The sequence below is a fragment of the Artemia franciscana genome, chromosome 19 (assembly GCF_032884065.1).
Source record: "Artemia franciscana chromosome 19, ASM3288406v1, whole genome shotgun sequence".
NCBI lineage: Eukaryota > Metazoa > Arthropoda > Branchiopoda > Anostraca > Artemiidae > Artemia > Artemia franciscana.
The window spans coordinates 8,277,103-8,296,127 of NC_088881.1; the positions used below are offsets into that span (position 1 = coordinate 8,277,103).

The 19,025-nt window shown below is 34.4% G+C and overlaps 1 protein-coding gene across 2 annotated transcripts in view; it reads left to right on the top strand.

The window, feature by feature from the left end:
* LOC136039254 (peroxisomal multifunctional enzyme type 2-like) overlaps positions 1-19,025 on the top strand; it is an 82,469-nt gene that overhangs the window by 36,900 nt on the left and 26,544 nt on the right. For both annotated transcript variants that reach the window (XM_065722811.1, XM_065722812.1), the window contains exons 6-8: positions 701-828; positions 10,202-10,473; positions 15,413-15,709. In XM_065722811.1, coding sequence (XP_065578883.1) covers positions 701-828; positions 10,202-10,473; positions 15,413-15,709 — 697 coding nt within the window. The remainder of the gene's footprint in view (positions 1-700; positions 829-10,201; positions 10,474-15,412; positions 15,710-19,025) is intronic.

The window sequence follows — 19,025 nt, forward strand, 5'->3', positions numbered from 1 at the left end:
TTCGACTGCGATTTTAAACCAGAAGAAACCAAAATGAAACCAGAAGAAAACCAAAATAACCAAAAAATTATGCACATACGAATAGAATTGCCAAAAAAAGAAAAGTAAATAAAAAGTTGTATACCAACAGTTCGACTGCGATTTTAAACCAGAAGACTGTAAAGCACGTTGATGATTATTGGGCCGGTAGGAGATACGGTAGGAGCTAATATTGATATCGGCTGATGCATTGATTTATGTAATAAGTGAATCACTGAGCACATAGTGTGCAAATACAGGAGCAAATATATTGTGTTTTTTATTTGCGTTATCATTTTACTTGTATTATGTTTTGAATTTCGATTTTGTTTTGTATCTCATTTTCTGTCTTTCTCTTTTTTATATTATACTTTGTTTGTCATATGTATTTATAACAGAAAATAAGTAAACTCAATTTGATTCAATTATGCAGAGAATGTCAATATGTACATTTTTAGGCAATGTCATTTTGATATGATATCACTTTTGGCCTGTATTATTTTTGACTCATAGTTAACTTAATTCAGTGAAGAAATCAGTTCTTTGTACTTAAATTTTTTATTTACTGGTTTTATCATTTTGTCCTAATGAAACACCATGTATTGTCGTGTTCTTTCCAGTTCTTTTCTGCTTCTTCTCAAATTTTTTTATTATGTTCCTTTTGGCAACAGTTTTCTTTCAGTGCTGCCAAGTTAGCTCTGGTTGGACTTAGCAATACTTTGGCTCAAGAGGGCAAAAGCAAAAATATTCATTGTAACACCATTGTTCCGATTGCAGGCTCTAGGATGACTCAGGGAATACTGCCTCCTGGTAAGGCAATTTGTAAAATCTACTTAGAGTTTTTGGAAGAATTATGACAAGGTTTTATCTCTAATCCTTTAGGGATTCATTCATGTTTTCTTATGTTTAAGCTTTCCAACAAGATTTCCATACTTTCAATCCAAACTTTCTTAGACAAAGTACTTGTGTTTACAAACGAAACTTAAAATTTAAGTTGCACATTTTTATTGCAAAGGCTCTTCTGTGATGTTACAAGATGAGTAGACTACATGGAGTTTTTGCTTTTGAGTAACTGTGTCCTATGCATTTGTGTTTTTGCTTCTATTTGTTTAGAAGTTGAATTTTTCTTTTGGTGTTTTTTTCTCTCTTTATCATTTATTTACTCTGATTTCTTTTATATATTTGCAAATAACTTATCTTATTTAAACTTAAAATAAACTTATCTTATCAAAATAATTCAAAATTAACTTATCATAAACTTACCTTATCTCATGTAAATCTATCTTATCTATCTTATCTAATATTTTATTTTATCTGTCTTATCTAAACTTATCTTATCTATAAACTTGATCAAAATGTAAACTTATTCATCTATAAATCAAAATTTCAATAATAAATTTATCTTGTCTTATTTATCTATTTGATTTTTTAATATAAATAATGTATTTTTCAAAACTGAAAGGAAGGGCTTATTGCCCTCTCCCTAATTGGTATCCCTAATACAGTCCCTAAAAAGTCACCAATCGGCTTTCTCCCTCTGTGTGGGATCCAAGGTGGATTCCGAAAGAGGATGTGATCAAGACGTCAAGATCAAGCAGTATTTATTCAGATCTGCAATCATCTCAGATCTAGATTTATCTATTCATTTATATTTTTGGCTTGAGATGCTGTGTTCAATCTTGCGTATCTGGTTTTCAGACTTCGAACGATAAAGTCTACAGAGGTCATTAGAACATTGAAAGACTAATATTTCATGTGCTCTGTTGGCTTAGACCGTGAAGACCGCTTCATTAAACAAATATTGCTCGGTGAACCCCTTACCAGCATTGCACTAAAGACAAGGAGCACAGCTAAAGAGCAGGTGGAGGCTAGTTCAACAAGATCTTGAGCCAGCTGGAAGCTTTTGCAAATTTGGACAGCTGTGGCAAATGGTGGCTAAAATTTGGCGAATAGTTAGCACAAGACCTGCCATCATGGGACGCTAGTTCAACAAGATCTTGAGCCAGTTGGAAGCTTTTGCAAATTTGGACAGCTGTGGCAAATAGTGGCTAAAATTCGGCGAATAGTTAGCACAAGACCTGCCATCATGGGACGCTAGCTCAACAAGATCTTGAGCCAGTTGGAAGTTTTTGCGAATTTGGACAGCTGTGACAAATGGTGGCTAAAATTTGGCGAATAGTTAGCACAAGTTCTGCCATCATGGGACGCTAGTTCAACAAGATTTTGAGCCAGCTGGAAGCTTTTGCAAGTTTGGACAACTGTGACAAATGGTGGCGAAAATTCTGCAAATAGTTAGCACAAGACCTGCCATCATGAATGAGGGAGAGCTTTTGAATGAGGGAGATCCTCATTCAAAAGCTTTGTTCAGAGACCAGATGAGGTAAAACATATGGTCCGACTTCACGCACGATTAAGTAAGTACCGAGAGGAAGCTGAAAGTGTTGCTTTAAATAGATTGCTTAAATAACCTCTCAATTAAATAATTTCCACGATAGTGAACGGTGGCCCATTCACGCTATCCAGCTAATCAGTGGTGTAGTAGATTCCTTGAATAAAAGGGATTTACTCTAGATATTGACATATTTATTGACACACTCGACATAGTATTAAGAAGCACTGAAACTGGGCTATTTACAAAGTACATAGAAATTGTACAAAGACAGACTACAGCTACTTTATGCTGTTAAAGAGACCCGTGAAAAAGGGGGGGGGGGAAATCCTGATACCGCATTGTGCGGCAGTAAGCTGATTCCAACTTTTTCTGTCTTATGGTGAGTGTGTTCAGGAGTGGATTCGGGGGGAAGATACACCTATGTTTTCAGCTTCATAGAATTTATTGTCCAAATTTGATTGTAAGATTTAGGCGGTGGTTGTGGAGTGACTCGAGTCCCAGTAATTCAGGGGTATTTTCGTAGGAAGTACAACTTTTTTCCATCATAATTTTACAAACATATATCTGTATGGCCTCAATATTTTGGCTTAGCCCTGGGCTTAACTTGACGCTTAGACCCCAAAAAGGACACAACTATTCTAGTTCAGGCAGAACTTGCGTCCTGTAGGCCAGCTTTATTGACTTTCCCTTGAAACCGGACCTTTTCGTTGTAATAATCGATTGCAGGGTAGTGTAGCCTTTGCGGACTAGCTCATTCACTTGGCTGTTAAATCTGCAATCAGTGGATAAAGTAATACCGAGTATGTAAGATCAGGCTATAGATAGTAATCAAATAAGAGTGACTGAATATCTTATAGGAAATGAAGTAAATCCAAAAGTATAAAAAATCAATATTTTTTACTCGGAGAATTGCAGAAAATATTGCTGCTTATATTCACTGACTAAGGACAGAGGTCTGTTTTGTAAATAACTTTGTAATCCCACGCAATCTCAAGACCCACTATACAGCGATTACCTGAAGCATGCCCATATCAGAATCCGCTTTTGCCTCCACAGACAGGGAAACTATTTAGCAAATATATTGGCGAACTACTTAGGGGACTTATTATTATTGATATTATATAACCTTTAGCGGAGGTTTTTAACCATATCTAGAAAAAATACGAATTTTGTATTTTCGCCGTGGAAGATTGTCACAGAATCGTGTTGATTGGTCCTTTTGGTACCAAACTAAGGTTAGGGGTACCAATTAGAGAGGGAGCAAAAAGTCCTCCCTGTTATATTTTGAAAAATACTTTTTTTATATTTCATTTGAAAGAAATAAAAGAGATAAATACCCCCAACCTCTTCCCTCCGTTCAAAAGATATTTCATTAGAAAACCGAGAAACTTAATTAAGAAAAAACAATGTTTTTCTCTCAAACAGTTCGTGGTAACGAACTGTAGTAAGGAGCGACCCGGCTCAATAGTAACCAAAACTCTAAAAAATTAAATTTTGATATCAATAGCTGCATCAAAAGAATCGCATTTTAATGCTGATTTTAAATATATAACTTCCATCAAGTTTAGTCTTACCCATCAAAAGTTACGAGCCTGAGAAAATTTGCCTTATATAAGAAAATAGGGGGAAACACCCACTAAAAGTCGTAGAATCTTATCGTTAAATCTTAAAATGACACCATCAGATTCAGCATATCAGAGAACCCTACTGTAGAAGTTTCAAGCTCCTATCTACAAAAATGTGGAATTTTGTATTTTTTGCCAGAAGACAAATCACGGGTGCGTGTTTATTTGTTTGTTTGTTTTTTTTTTTTTTTTTTTTCTTTTTCCCAGGGGTCATCGTATCGACCAAGTGGTCCTAGAATGTCCCAAGAGGGCTCATTCTAACGGAAATGAAAAGTTCTAGTGCCCTTTTTAAGTGACCAAAAAAAATTGGAGGGCATCTAGGCCCCCTCCTACGCAACAGATCAAAATTTTGAGATAGCCATTTTGTTCAACATAGTCGAAAACCATAATAACTATGTCTTTGGGGATGACTTACTCCCCCACAATCCCTGGGGGAGGGGCTGCAAGTTACAAACTTTGACCAGTGTTTACATATAGTAATGGTTATTGGGAAGTGTACAGACGTTTTCAGGGGGATTTTATTTCGTTTGGGGGTGGGGCTGAGGGGATGGGGCTATGTTAGAGGATCTTTCCTTGGAAGAATCTGTCATGAGGGAAGAAAAATTCAATGAAAAGGGCGCAGGATTTTCTAGCATTACTATAAGAAAACAATGAAAAATAAACATGAAAACGTTTTTTCAAATGAAAGGAAGAAGTAGCATTTAAACTTAAAACGAACAGAGATTATTACGCATATGAGGAGTTCTAAAAGTACTTTAGCATAAAGAGCGAGGTATTTAGGAGGAGATATATACCTCGCTCTTTATGCTAAAGTATTTTTAGTAATTTCAACTATTTATTCTACGGCCTTTCTGATTCAGGGGTCATTCTTAAAGAATTGGGACAAAACTTACGATTTAGTGTAAAGAGCGAGGTATTAACGAGGGTACAAACCCCCTCGTATACATAATAAAAATATAAGATTATGAAAATTTGTTACGTAGGTTAATTCTTAAGTTACGTATATTTTTTACTAATAAAAACGTTCGTTAAAAATTAAAAGTTCTAGTTACCTTTTTAAGTAACCGAAATGTTGGAGGGCACATAGGCCTCCTTTTCCACCCCTTATTTCTCAAAATCGTCTGATCAAAACTAAGAGAAAGCCATTTAGCCAAAAAAAGAATTAATATACAAATTTCATTTTAATAATTTATGTGCGGAGAGCCAAAACCAAACATGCATTAATTCAAAAACGTTCAGAAATTAAATAAAAAAAACTAATTTTTTTAGCTGAAAGTAAGGAGCGACATTAAAACTTAAAACGAACAGAAATTACTCCGTATATGAAATGGGTTGTCCCCTCCGCAATCCCTCGCTCTTTACGCTAAAGTTTGACTCTTTGCCACAATTCTACTTTTTAAAACAATTAAAAGCTTTAGCGTAAAGAGCGAGGGATTGCGGAGGGGACAACCCATTTCATATACAGAGTAATTTCTGTTCGTTTTAAGTTTTATGTCGCTCCTTACTTTCAGCTAAAAAAATTAGTTTTTTTTTATTTAATCACAAGTAGAGAGCGATATTTGAACAAAAAAATAACAGAAATTACTGTGAAAGAAGGAATAGAACATAAAAATGAACAAAAGCCTCAAAAAGTAAGGCTGGTGTTGCCTAATCTCTTACTCCTCTCCCCCAAAGGCTAAGGTACCATGGTGACTTTCCTGAAAACCAAATAGATTGTGTTGTTGTGAAAACTACTGCCATTTTAGAATTACTAAATTGTTTCAACTACATTAAATTGTTTTTTTTTTTATATTCGGCTTAAACCCGTGCAACTAATTTTCAAACTTTTCTCAACTGCAAAAAAAAATTAAGCTGCCGAAAAACGAGAATTGCACTAAAAGAATGCTCTTGGTTTATTTTATAGTTAAATGTATTACCCGGTTGTGTCGTTTTTTTTTCTTCGGTCCTTTTCGAACTTGCTTGAAGTGATGATTCACTTCTTTGATGATTCTGATTTGATGAGGACTTTTTTGATGATTCTGAAGTGTTGAAGTTCTTTTTTTATATTGGAATTTAAATTCTTGATTTTTCCATATTTATCCTGTTTCAGATTTTGTTTTCGCTATTCTTCGTACTAACCTGATATGACTAACCTGTCATGTCACTGCCATAAATTGATGTAACTAAACTGCGAATGTTGTTCTGTTCAGTTTGTGCAGAACATTTGAATGCATATGAATACTGCAGAACCTTTAAATGTTCTTTTCTAGCAGAACGTTATTAATTAAACCTGAGAATATTGTTGTATAGAATATCCCGCAGAACATTACTGCAGCACCAAGCCATCCGAGACCATCACAGCTGCTTACGCTCCTCCTCCACCATACTCTATTTAAAATTTCACATTTTACCGTCTCTAATGCAGTTCCAGTTTCCTTTAAATCCTTCCTTATGACCTCCTCCAACCCCTTTTGAAGCCGCCCTGTATCTAATTTGGCCTCAAATGGATAGCCGAAAAGCACAATCTTTGGCAATTTGTCATCTTTCATGTGATCTGTGCCAATATCGTGCGAATCTTGTCTTGTTCATTTCGGGCAAAACATGTAAATGCAGATAATTCATGATTTAAGTGTTATGCATTAAACGTAAAGCATTGAAATTTTCCGATCATGCAAAAACATTTTAAGCAAAGGGGCAAAGTTTTTTTTTCTATTTTTTTTTTTAGAAATTACAAAAATTCTTTTTTTTCAAAGTCAATAGCGGGGGGGGGGCATCTTTTTAATGATAATAAAAGGTTGTGTTTTTCAAAGTCTAGGGGACAATCTACCCCCCCCCCCTCATATAAGCACACAAGGTATCATTTAATTATAAAATATTCTGTGTTAAATGTAGAATATTGAATGAATTTCAACAGGCTGCAAATGTTGTCCTGCCTCTTTCTCGCACAAAATTTCCTTCAGAATATTCAAATGCAGATGTTCAATGCACATCATTTCGTGATTTGAACGTCCTACAATACATTATTTGCTCTAAGTAGAATATTTAATTTTAACAATAACAGGAAATATTGCACTGTTCGTTTCTTGCAGTCCGTAAATGCTCATTTCATACTGAAGGTTATATATTACCACTACTACTTACAACTCACTTTAGTGCCAAGCTGCCTGAGGTCAACTCAGCTACGCTCACTCCTCTTTCACCCCAATCTATTAAAACCTTCCTCTTTACTCTGTCCCAAGAAGTTCTCACTTCCCTTAATTTTTTTTTCTCATGACATCCTTCCACCCCATTTGGGGACGGCCTGCTTCCCGTTTGGCCCTTTACGGCTGGTCTACAAGGACTATCTTGACGGTCTATCATCCTTCTTCCGAAAACGTGTCCTAGTCGTCTGAACCTTTCATTATTGGCCTAGATCAGGGCTTCTTAAACTATGGGTCGTGACCCCATTTGGGATCACGTAGCAAAATTATGGGGTTGCGAATGATAAAAATACAATTTAACAAAAAAATGTTTTTAACTTGTAAAATTATTGTTATAAAGAAAAATAACAGTCATCGTAAATAAATATATCATAAAATCTTCTGGTTCGGAAAGACTGTTTATACCAGCATTTCTATTCCGATCATTATAATATCTTGTATAAATTTACAATGAATCAGAAGATGTTATAGAAATTTATAAAAAACGTAGATTTATTTTTGTCAATCTCTTAAAACCGAAATAATCCTGACAAATATTATCAACAAAATTTCTAAAGTGTTATTTCGAAGAAACTATATAAACATTACGTGTTGTTTTCATTTAGCCATTGTATGATTGTGAACGAAGTGCATGTTATTCCGAATTAGCCAGTTTAACCCTTTCGCGACCAACAGGACCTTACAGTCCCAGCATTTAAAAATCCTTTGGGCACTTCTTAACTGATCGATAGCACCAGAATTGAACAATGTGCTTCAGGATGCTGTTAAGGTCATAAATTTTATTAAGAGCCATGTCCTTAACAGTCGCTTATTTTCAAATCTCTGTAAGGATACGGATTCCAACTACACAACTTTGTAATTACATGCAGAAGTAAGATGGTTGTCAAGGGGTCAAAGTTTAAAAAGATTATTGTTATTAAAGGACGAAATCGAAATATTTCTAACTGAACGAAAATGTGAGTTTGGTGTTTTTTTTCAAAATTACTTGTGGCTATCCAAGCTATGTTATTTGTCAGATATTTTTGCGAAGTTAACCGATCTTAACTTGTCTCTACAAGGAAAAAATTTCGATATATTTACTTCAAACGATAAAATTGGAAGTTTTATTAAAAAGTTCAGCATTTGGAAAAGTAGGGTCGGAAAAAATTCGTTCAAAATGTTTTCCAGTGTCGACAATTTTGTAATTGAGAAAATTCATCGTAAAACTTTTATTGCAAAAACTATTGTAGATCACTTAAAAGCGCTAGAAATACAGTTCGAGACATATTTTATATTAAATATTGATTTACAAAAAAACAGTTTGGATTCAAAAGCCGTTTTGGATTGGCTTAAGCGAGATTGATCATCTGCCACTTAAAGCTCAAGAGGAATTTGCTGAGCTTTCGTGTGACTCAAACTTAAAACTACAAATTCCAAAAAAAGCCCTTGACCGAATTCTGGATCGGAACTAGGGCTGAATTTCCCACAATCGCCGATATGGCGTTAAATGTACTTCTACCATTCAACACCACATATTTATGTGAAGTTACTCTCTCAGCTTTAACACACGTCAAATCCCAATATCATTCAGCGATAAAGAATGTTGAAGAGGTCTTATGTCCATCAGTTTCTAACATTACACCAAGATTTGATCTGTTATGCAATAAAAAACAGGCACATCCATCTCATTAAATTTTTAACGTAAACTTTAATCTAATATTTACCACGAAACTACTTGGATATATTCGAGAGAATTAAGACGGTCAGAATCCACTTTTGTTTTTGAAACTATAATAAAAACATTTCTATAACATTTTGTGCAAATTTCAATTTTAGATTTTTATATGTTTCAAAACGAATTCTAAATTTATGTATTTTCATATGCATATGTATATTATTACCTAATACATATATCATCAAAAAATATTAATTAATTTTTCTTTTATATTTGTTGGGGTCGCTAAGAATCTCGCAATCATAAATGGGGTCGGGAATTACAGAAGTTTAAGAAGCCCTGGCCTAGATAGCAGAATTGAACCACATTTTTGTATCCACAGTTTAGATTATTTTACGTAGAACATATATCGAACATTTAAATAATGTCAGTACCCTGTTCAGTACCCCTGTTCAATAATTGTCCTGTTCAGTTCAGGAAGAATATTATATTCAGAAGCTTAACGCACATGTATTACTTCATGACTTAAATGTGCAGCATTAAATGCAGCTATGTTTAAACATTATTTCAGATAGAAAATTTTAATAAATACAGTTAGTGAAATGAATGAACCTTTTTAGCTTGTAAAATGTAAGCTTTTATCACACATTCTTGGCTGAACTTTTCGTTGAGAAGTAATAATGCAGAGGCTATTTAAAAAAAATGGATTTTTAACCGAGAACTTTTATTGTAAGTGTGTTATTGTTTATTATTTTCTTTGCTGAAGATGGCCCTTAGGTATAGGGCCGAAATATTCAAATAGGTTTTGTTGGTTCACTGTCTTGGGAAAAAAAAGTCCTCATTATTCTCTCTTCTGTATTTATATTATGGAAAGGCAGTGTGGTCTTCGTCATTATTTAGATAGAAAATTCTATGTAGAACATTAAAATTATGGTATCAGTAACGATTTGTCCTGTTCATTTTGTGTTCGACAATTAGAGCATTTCACGTAGAACGCTTAGATAATGTCTACCATCTTATCTTGTTCATTTTGTGCTGAAAATTTGAAAGTAAATATTTAGTACCGATCGGTTTATAACTTAAACGATCTCCAGTAATTCCAGAACACTTGTATGCGTACTTTGTGCCCAATATTTAAATAAAACTAATAGCATGCAAGTGTTGGTCTGTTTATTCCGTGCAGAATATTTAAGTGCAGATGCTCGATGCTGATCAGCTTACAAACGTTCTTCAGTAAATCCAGAATATCTGTGTGCTCATTTTGCGCAGAATATTTAAATAATGACAATACTCTACGTACGTTGGAAATCATGTAGATCGTTTCTTTTATCAGATTTGATGGATAACGCACGACCGGATCTTGTCGCTCCTGTCGTTGCTTGGCTGTGCCACGAATCTTGCCCGGAGAATGGTGCTATTATTGAAGCTGCTGCGGGTTGGGTTGGACGCTATCGGTGGGAGAGGACTAGAGGTGTTACCTTGAGAAAGAGAACAGATGAAGGTCTATCACCGGAAAAAGTTCGTGACTCGTGGGACGAGATCAGTGATTTTAGAGGATCACTTCATCCGGAAAGTAATCAAGAAGCAGCCGGTTTGATTGGTGAGGTGAGAATTTTGGACGAATTTTCGTCCGACTTGTTAAAACGTAACAAAAAAGCAGATTTTTTATGCCCCTTTTAAGGTATTTTGTTCTCCTCCTTGCTCGATTATTTGACCCCTCCCTTGTTTTAAGGAAATGAATAAAACTTATTCGCCGGTGACAGGAATAACACCTAAGAAGTAAAATATTAATATACCAAGAACAATTCTTTAATGAACGAAGAAGAAATCTTAGGGACAATATTGTCATCTTTTGTTGAGAGTCCGACAAATATCATCATTATGTTTTCAGCTCTTGAAAAGAGGATATACTTTTTAAAATATATATAAAAAAAGATAAAAATATAATTAGATTATTTGTGCCTTATCTTCGTAAAGTTTTGGTATATAGTATGTTGATTCTGTCATTTTCTGGTTTTTATGATAGTTAACTTTTTTCCTGTGATGCACACCTATCTTACTTTAAGAACCATTGGCATATGTTCTTATAAAGAAAAAAATAAAAAATTCCCATTCTTTTCTTCTAAATTATCGAAATAATAGTTAGATTTTCAAAAGTTTTTAGTGTGACGCTTTGTTTCTTTTACATATTCATTTTCTTAGGCTAAAAAGACATTTGATACTAATCTATGTTGTATATAAATGTCAAGAGGGGGGGGGGGACTAAAACAAGCTATCAGTCATACGAGTTTTTAAGCTCAATACCTTCTAGGTTCTCTTAAATATACTGGAAATGTTTATGCTTAAATTATTGGGCCTGTTGATCAACTTTTTGGAAATCTGCAAACACTGCGATTTTTTTTTAACATTTACGAATTCCGACGTTAGACTAAGGTATACCCGTAGCGGTAGACCCAGAGTAGGTGGTAGACCCGGCGGTAATGCCCAGGCCACATTATGGTCACACTTGTCGATAAAATCGAATGACACACGACTATGGCGCCAACGCCGTTCGTAATTATTCGAGTTGAATATTGTTCAAATTTCAAGTATATGGTTCTTGATTGACCAATCAGAGTCGAGATTTAAGGCATAATTTTTTGAAACTAGAAAAAACGGAAGCTTGAAACAGCAATCTGTAAGAGAAATCTGACAAAAGCTAAGAAGACATAGTATTAGTAGAGAACAGTTGAAACAAATTAGTGTTGTGCAAATCTTTTAAATCAATTTCTTGAAATTTTTGTTTTCCGTCTCTGAAATACAAGTGTAACGCCAAAATCAAGAACAACCCCATGTCATTCATAAAATTGGGCTTTTTTAATGACGGAAGTGAATGTGACTAGGGCCTGGCTCGGGGATGGCAATCTGGAAAAATATGATGCATACCTATGCTTATTGCATTGTTTCATATGAACCTGAATTTGCTGAAATGATAAACTTACTGATCGACTGGACATGGAAGGAATAGTAGTTTTCTGTCACCTGATGAAAGGAATTCTTAGGTGGAAGAATATTTAGCTCTCTTCCGTTTCAAATTAAAGGTGGAAAATTTGGTTTTAAATATTTTAATAATTTATTTTTAAATAAATAAATTATTTTTAAATAAATAAATTATTTTTAAATAATTTAAAAATTAATTTTAAAAATTGTTTTAAATAAATGAGCTTCCTGTTCGATCCTATTTAAGGGTAAAAACTAATCATGGAAGTGTCCAAAACTTGGTTAATGCGTTTGAACATATTTTATTCCACGTATCCGTTCAACGCTATTTTCCTCGGATTTTGTATGTAAAAGATAACACAAAATACTTATCCGACATCTTGTTAACTGAAGCGCTACGGACAACTAGTAGAATAAAAGCATTAATCCCGTGCATTCCGTTGTAAGTTTAACTTATTTGCAAATCCATGAAAGTTTGCCTTATTTCACAATTAATGTTCCTTATTGTCCTCTGAATATAGCTTTGTATGTTTTTTCCCGTTTTGAAAAGATTGAATTTTTGTGTTGACATGTGACATCACCATATCCTCATTTATCTTGCATTTTCTGGGGTTAGTAGGTGTAACATATGTGGCAACTAATCTAGACCCTGTCAAGTAGCAGTCCACTAAATCTCTGACGTTATTTACATCTAGTGAAATGCAAATGATAAGTAGTTAGGCTTGTCCCAAACCCCAGAAAGCAAAATTTTTCAACTAATGCAAAGCAGAAGAGAACTAGATATCTCTTTCTATAAGAATTTTCACCCCGATCCGAGATATATATCTCTTATTGGACAACTAAACTTCTGACGTCATTTACGTCATAACGTCATTTACGTCTCGTGAAATTCTAATGATAAGTAATAGGATTTGGCGGATAATCAATGTTGATATGCCAGAAATGCACTATGAATATCTTATGCTGTGTATATTAAGCGAATTTGCTAGACGGTATGAAGCTTCAGTATTCGTTTAAGAACTTTCTTTTAACGCAACAGCTGAGTCTATTCGGAAAATATGACACAAGACGGTAATTTTTTTTTAAGCAAAAGCGATCACGCGACGTTACCAGGGGTATTTCAGCTGGTTGGTCGAATTGGATCTAAATATCCCGAAACAGCTTTATGTATATATATATCATGAAAAGAGAAATCACCAATGCAACAGCACAAACACATAAAAAAAAAAGAGACAGAAGGAGAAAAGGAAGACTTTCCCTAAATTAAAAATATATATATATTTTTATATAAAAATAAATATATATATATATATATATATATATATATATATATATATATATATATATGTAAAAATTGAATCGAATTCTTGCTTTAAAAAGATTATCAATCGAAGTTCTCGTCACGTGGCTGTAACCCTCTTTAATAGCCTCTCGGACAGCATTAGGGGTCCTGATTTAGTTTCTTTATTGAAATCACAGGTCAAACAGTTTCTTCTTATTCAAGTCGTAGGGTAAGAGCGGACTCTTTGTGAAAATAATTGTTTAATCTGTTTTTCTTCTTCTTTTTGTTGTCTTTTGTGGTGTCGATAATATGATTTAATTAGTTAACTGAGCCATTGAGCACAGACCGTTTGGCCTTATACTTCTAGGTATGTTTATTTAATTAATTTGTGTTGTGTATATAAATTAATGAAAATAAAGGATTCTTTCTATCTATCTAATTGTAATGTAGATTCAACGGTACTTCCTTTGAGCAAGAATCTTTTTTCTTTAACTTCATTTTTGCCGGTCAGAATTGTCAACTTTTCACCTCTAATATAAAACAGAAGAGAGATCGATATTTCTTCACATAAAGGAATTTTTCTCGTCGAAGGATGGGAAATTCGACTGTTTTTGCTTCCATTATTTAATTATTTGCTTTATTTGCAAACCGATTATTTGCAAACCGATGATATTTGCAAAATTATTTTTTTTTTAACCGATTTTATTTTTTTTTTAAACCGATGATTATTTGCAAACCAATTATTTGCAAACCGATGATACATCTAAAAATCGTTGTGATACTACTAATATAAAATAGTATATGAAACGAGAGTGGAGCAAAGCCAATTGGCCTTTGAATATTCCTACCCTATCAACTCTGTTATCCTGCGTCAAGATCCCTTTCACTCTACTATGTAAGAGTGTTTTTTTTGCCAATAGCCAGAGTGAAACTGAATGTTTATTACCTTCACTTACTTGAGTGCATGAAACAAGCTGAGACTGTGGCTGTCCCTCTTGTCCAGGTTAAACTCCAAGCCCGATTTGGAAAGAAGACCATAATCTTAAAGCCGTCAAAAATCATGCTAAAATCTAGCTTTGTATCTGGATTGTGTCTGGGTGACCCCTGTGAGGCCAAGTGTTTTTTATAAATAGTAATAAAAAAGTGGAGTTTAAGCGGTATCTTCGTTTGGATCGTTATAGTAGTGCTGCGTTCCCAAAATTGCAGAATAATGGAAGGAAGTTATTTGCTCGACTGTTATTTGCTTTCCAACTATTAATTATAATTATAAAGCAAAGTGGAATTTAAGAAGATATTCTGCTAAAATGGAGAGACAATGGATTTGAATTGCTATCTCCTTGAACTCCAGTGGAATCTTCTATGAGAAATCAATTTGTACCACCACCTTCCTTTGCACTCACTTTTTTTTAACTCCCCCTTTAGTAATGAGTGTCACGAACCATTAGTTATTAATTTATCTTGGTTAGTGTCTTAATTTAGGGGGGTTCAACTCCTGGTGTCGCTGGTTATTTGGTCTGGAACGGGATTCAATGGTGTGACTCTGTAAGCTCAACAAGAGGCCACCCAGCTTTAAATGGGTCTGGAGGAAAAACAAGGGGAATTGCCCCCAACCACGCCCGGCCAAAGGCCGATTCAGGAATCAATGGAAGCAGAAATCTATCAGGATTCGGCTGAAGGCCGAATCGATGCCTTCAGCACTCCCTGTCGAAGGCATTTAATCAGGAGATAGGTACCTGCGCAATGCAGACCGTGGTGAGTATGCAAAAAAAAAAATACTATTTTAAAGTACCAAATATATCACAATAAAAGGCTTAGCCACTGGATAGGTCTTCGGTCTATTCATACCTGAAAACTGCGATTTTCTAAGATTTTCTTTAATTTGTTTCAAAATTTTGAGGTTTTAAGGGGAGCACCACATTTTCGCTATTGTTTCAAAATTTTTCAACGATTTTTGTCTGTAAAACTTATATATTAAGAGTATTCCGATTCTTAAAGAGAGCCACACTTAAAAAGGAAAGATTAACCTTTTTAAACAGTTAGGTACCTGTTTTGACGTCTTTAGCTTATTTTTTTTTTTTTTTTTTTTACTGTTTTTCACTCTATTTTTTATTGTTTTTTCTCAATACCTTTCGTTGGAAATTGAATTCCGTTTTTTTTTGTTTTTTTTTTCAATTTTGTATTCCAATATATGGCTATGTAAGTTTTCACTTAACGAATTGAAATAATCCGATTTCATTGTGCTTGATACTTCACGAGGAATTTCAAACGAAATTTTAATTCCAGATTGTGCAGAACCTAATTGAAAACACAACACCAGCTACACCAAAATCAATTAATCCCGATGATCCAGTAGCCACAGCACTAAACTGGGACCCAGAAGGGGTAGAGTATGAATACACTACCAAAGATGTGATTCTTTATGCCCTGGCCATTGGTGCTTCTATTGAAGATTCTAATGCTTTGGATGTACTCTATGAAGGAGGAGAAAATTTTGCACCGCTTCCCACGTTTGGGATACTTGCAGCTCAAGAGACACTGTCAAGCTCTGGTGCTCTAACGGGATCACTCCCTGGGATTGAGGTAGAGTACAATTTTTTTTTCAAATACTTAATTCTTTAATCTAAAATCATTGTGAAAGGGGCAATTTTTGACTTTTTTAGGAGTTTTAGAATTGATGCCAACGGTAATAAAACTAATATAAAGACAATTGATGGGTTCGAATCCGACGATATACTTTTTTTAGTGTCCGTTATGAAAGACTAAGACTAAGAATAGATTCCTTTATCGGCCGAAGTTGAATCCATAGAGAAATCAATGTGATCGTGGGGGCTATTTTACGTAGAAGCTTCAAATTGATGCCAACAATAATTAAACTGATGTTAAGACAATATCTAATTCAGTTCATGTAATCAGTAACTGGCTGTAACCCTAGGGAACTCCAGTTTATGGGTAACATGTTCGTTTGTTTGTAAATTCACCTAAGGTGTACAAACAAGTAACAAGGCCTGACTTGCTTTTCAACCCTGTTTGTCGCAAGGAAGTGAGTGTCTTGAGTTTATCTTGAACTTATCAAGTATCTTGAATTAATTGAAATGAATGTCTTGAATTGAATCAAAATGAATAATTTCTTCTCAATTTTTTGATTGTCTTTTTTTACATTAATATTAGACCAACATTGCTGTTTTGCAGCAGAAAAGAACAGAAATAGGGACTTGTCTTTATCTACTTGTTTCTTTTTGGGGATTCTCTTCAATCAAACAGTTCATGGTAACGAACTGTAGTAAGGAGCGACTCGGCTCAATAGTAAACGAAACTCTAAAAAACGGAATTTTGATGCTAAAAGATAAATCAAAAGAATTGCATTTTCATGCTGATTTTAAATATACAATTTTCATCAAATTTAGTCGTTGTCATCAAAAGTTACGAGCCTGAGAAAATTTGCCTTATTTTGGCAAATAGGGGGAAACACCCCCTAAAAGTCATTGAATCTTAAAACAAAAATCACACCATCGCATTCAGCGTATCAGAGAACCACATAGTAAAAATTTCAAGCTCCTATCTACAAAAATGTGGAATTTCGTTTTTTTTGCCAGAAGACAGATCACGGGTGCGTGTTTATTTGTTTGTTTTTTTGTTTTTTTTTTCCTAGGGATCATCGTATCGACCAAGTGGTCCTAGAATATCGCAAGAGGGCTCATTCTAACAGAAATGAAAAATTCCTGTGCCCTTTTTAAGTGACCAAAAAAATCGGAGGGCACCTAGGCCCCCTCCCACGCTCATTTTTTCCCAAATTCAACGGATCAAAATTTTGTGATAGCCATTTTGTTCCGCATAGTCAAAAATCTTAATAACTATGTCTTTGGGGATGACTTACTCCCCCACATTCCCTGGGGGAGGGGCTGCAAGTTACAAACTTTGTCCAATGTTTTCATACAGTTATGGTTATTGGGCAGTGTACAGACGTTTTCAGGGGGATTTTTTTGGTTTGCGGGGTGGGGTTGAGGGGAGGGGGCTATGTGGGAGGATCTTTCCTTGGAGGAATATGTCATGGGGGAAGATAAATTCAATGTAAAGGGGCGCAGGATTTTCTAGCATTACTATAAAAAAAAAAACAATGAAAAAATAAACATGAAAAAGTTTTTTCAATTGAAATTAAGGAGTAGCATTAAAACTTAAAGCGAACATTTATTCTACGGCCTTTCTGAGTCAGGGGTCATTCTTAAAGAATTGGGACAAAACTTAAGATTTAGTGTAAAGAGCGAGGTATTAACCAGGGGACAAACCCCCTCATATACATAATAAAAATATAAGAATATGAAAGTTTGTTACGTAAGTTAATTCTTAAGTTACCTATATTTTTTACTAATAAAAACGTTCGTTAAAAATTAAAAGTTCTAGTTGCCTTTTTAGTAACCGAAAAAATGTAGGGGCAACTAGGCCTCCTTCCCCACCCCTTATTTCTCAAAATCGTCTGATCAAAACTAAGAGAAAGCCATTTAGCCAAAAAAAGAATTAATATGCAAATTTCATTTTAATAATTTATGTGCGGAGAGCCAAAATCAAACATGCACTAATTCAAAAACGTTCAGAAATTAAATTTAAAAAAAACTTTTTTTTTTTAACTGACAGTAAGGAGCGACATTAAAACTTAAAACGAACAGAAATTACTCCGTATATGAAATGGGTTGTCCCCTCCGCAACGCCTCGCTCTTTACGCTAAAGTTTTTAATTGTTTAAAAAGTAGAATTGTGGCAAAGAGTCAAACTTTAGCGTAAAGAGCGAGGGATTGCGGAGGGGACAACCCATTTCATATACGGAGTAATTTCTGTTCGTTTTAAGTTTTAATGTCGCTCCTTACTTTCAATTAAAAAAATAAGTTTTTTTTTTAATTTAATCTTCGTAAAAGACCATACGCTAACGTTTTTTCGTACAGGCTCCAGGGTTCTGTTGTCCAACAGAACCCTGGAGCATGTACGAAAAAAGGATAAATGAACATAATTGGCTCAAAATCTGTATTTTGAGGAAATTAATTGCAATAGAAAAAAGAATCTAGCATTACGAAATTAGGATGTTCAACAATAAGGATATTTGATACACAAACAATTTTCCGTTATCTTTTCTTTTGCGTTTGGGTCTCCTTTCTCTAAGGAATTATTTGATACACAAACAATTTTCTGTTATCTTTTCTTGTGCATTTGGGTCTACTTTCTCCAAGGAGGTATTTGATACACAAACAATTTTCTGTAATCTTTTCTTGTGCATTTGGGTCTACTTTCTCCAAGGAGGTATTTGATACACAAACAATTTTCTGTAATCTTTTCTTTTGCATTTGGGTCTTCTTTCTCCAAGGAGGTATTTGTTACACAAACAATTTTCCGTAATCTTTTCTTGCGCATTTCGGTCTCCATTCTCCAAAATGAATGATCCAGTCAAATATCGAACGAAGAGAAGCAACAACAAAGACCATTAGAGCTACTTCCCTCTAGAGTCTCTAAAGGCCTTCGTATTATTTTTGCTTTACTAAAAAATTATCAGTGTCTTTTTGTTGTTTAGTTTATTGTTGTTTTTTTTCTTGTTTAGCATTTCAAAGCTGTGTTTAGTTATTTTATTTTTCTTCCACTGTTCGAAGGTCTTTGTTTCCATAAATGTACAATTGCCTTATTTTTGCATAACGAGGTGTACAGTTGCTAAATTTATTTATTTGTTATTCTAAGCTTTATAGCCACCAAATTGGCTAGAAGGCTTAGATTGGCTTCCCTATAAAAGTGATTATAAATATTTATCAAAAGGTTTAAAAACATTGGGTGTCAGCTGGGAAGGAGTTACGTTGTCCTGATCTTGAGCCCCCTAATCTTGATTAAAACCAATTATTGGGGATTTTTTTCGTAGGGAAGTT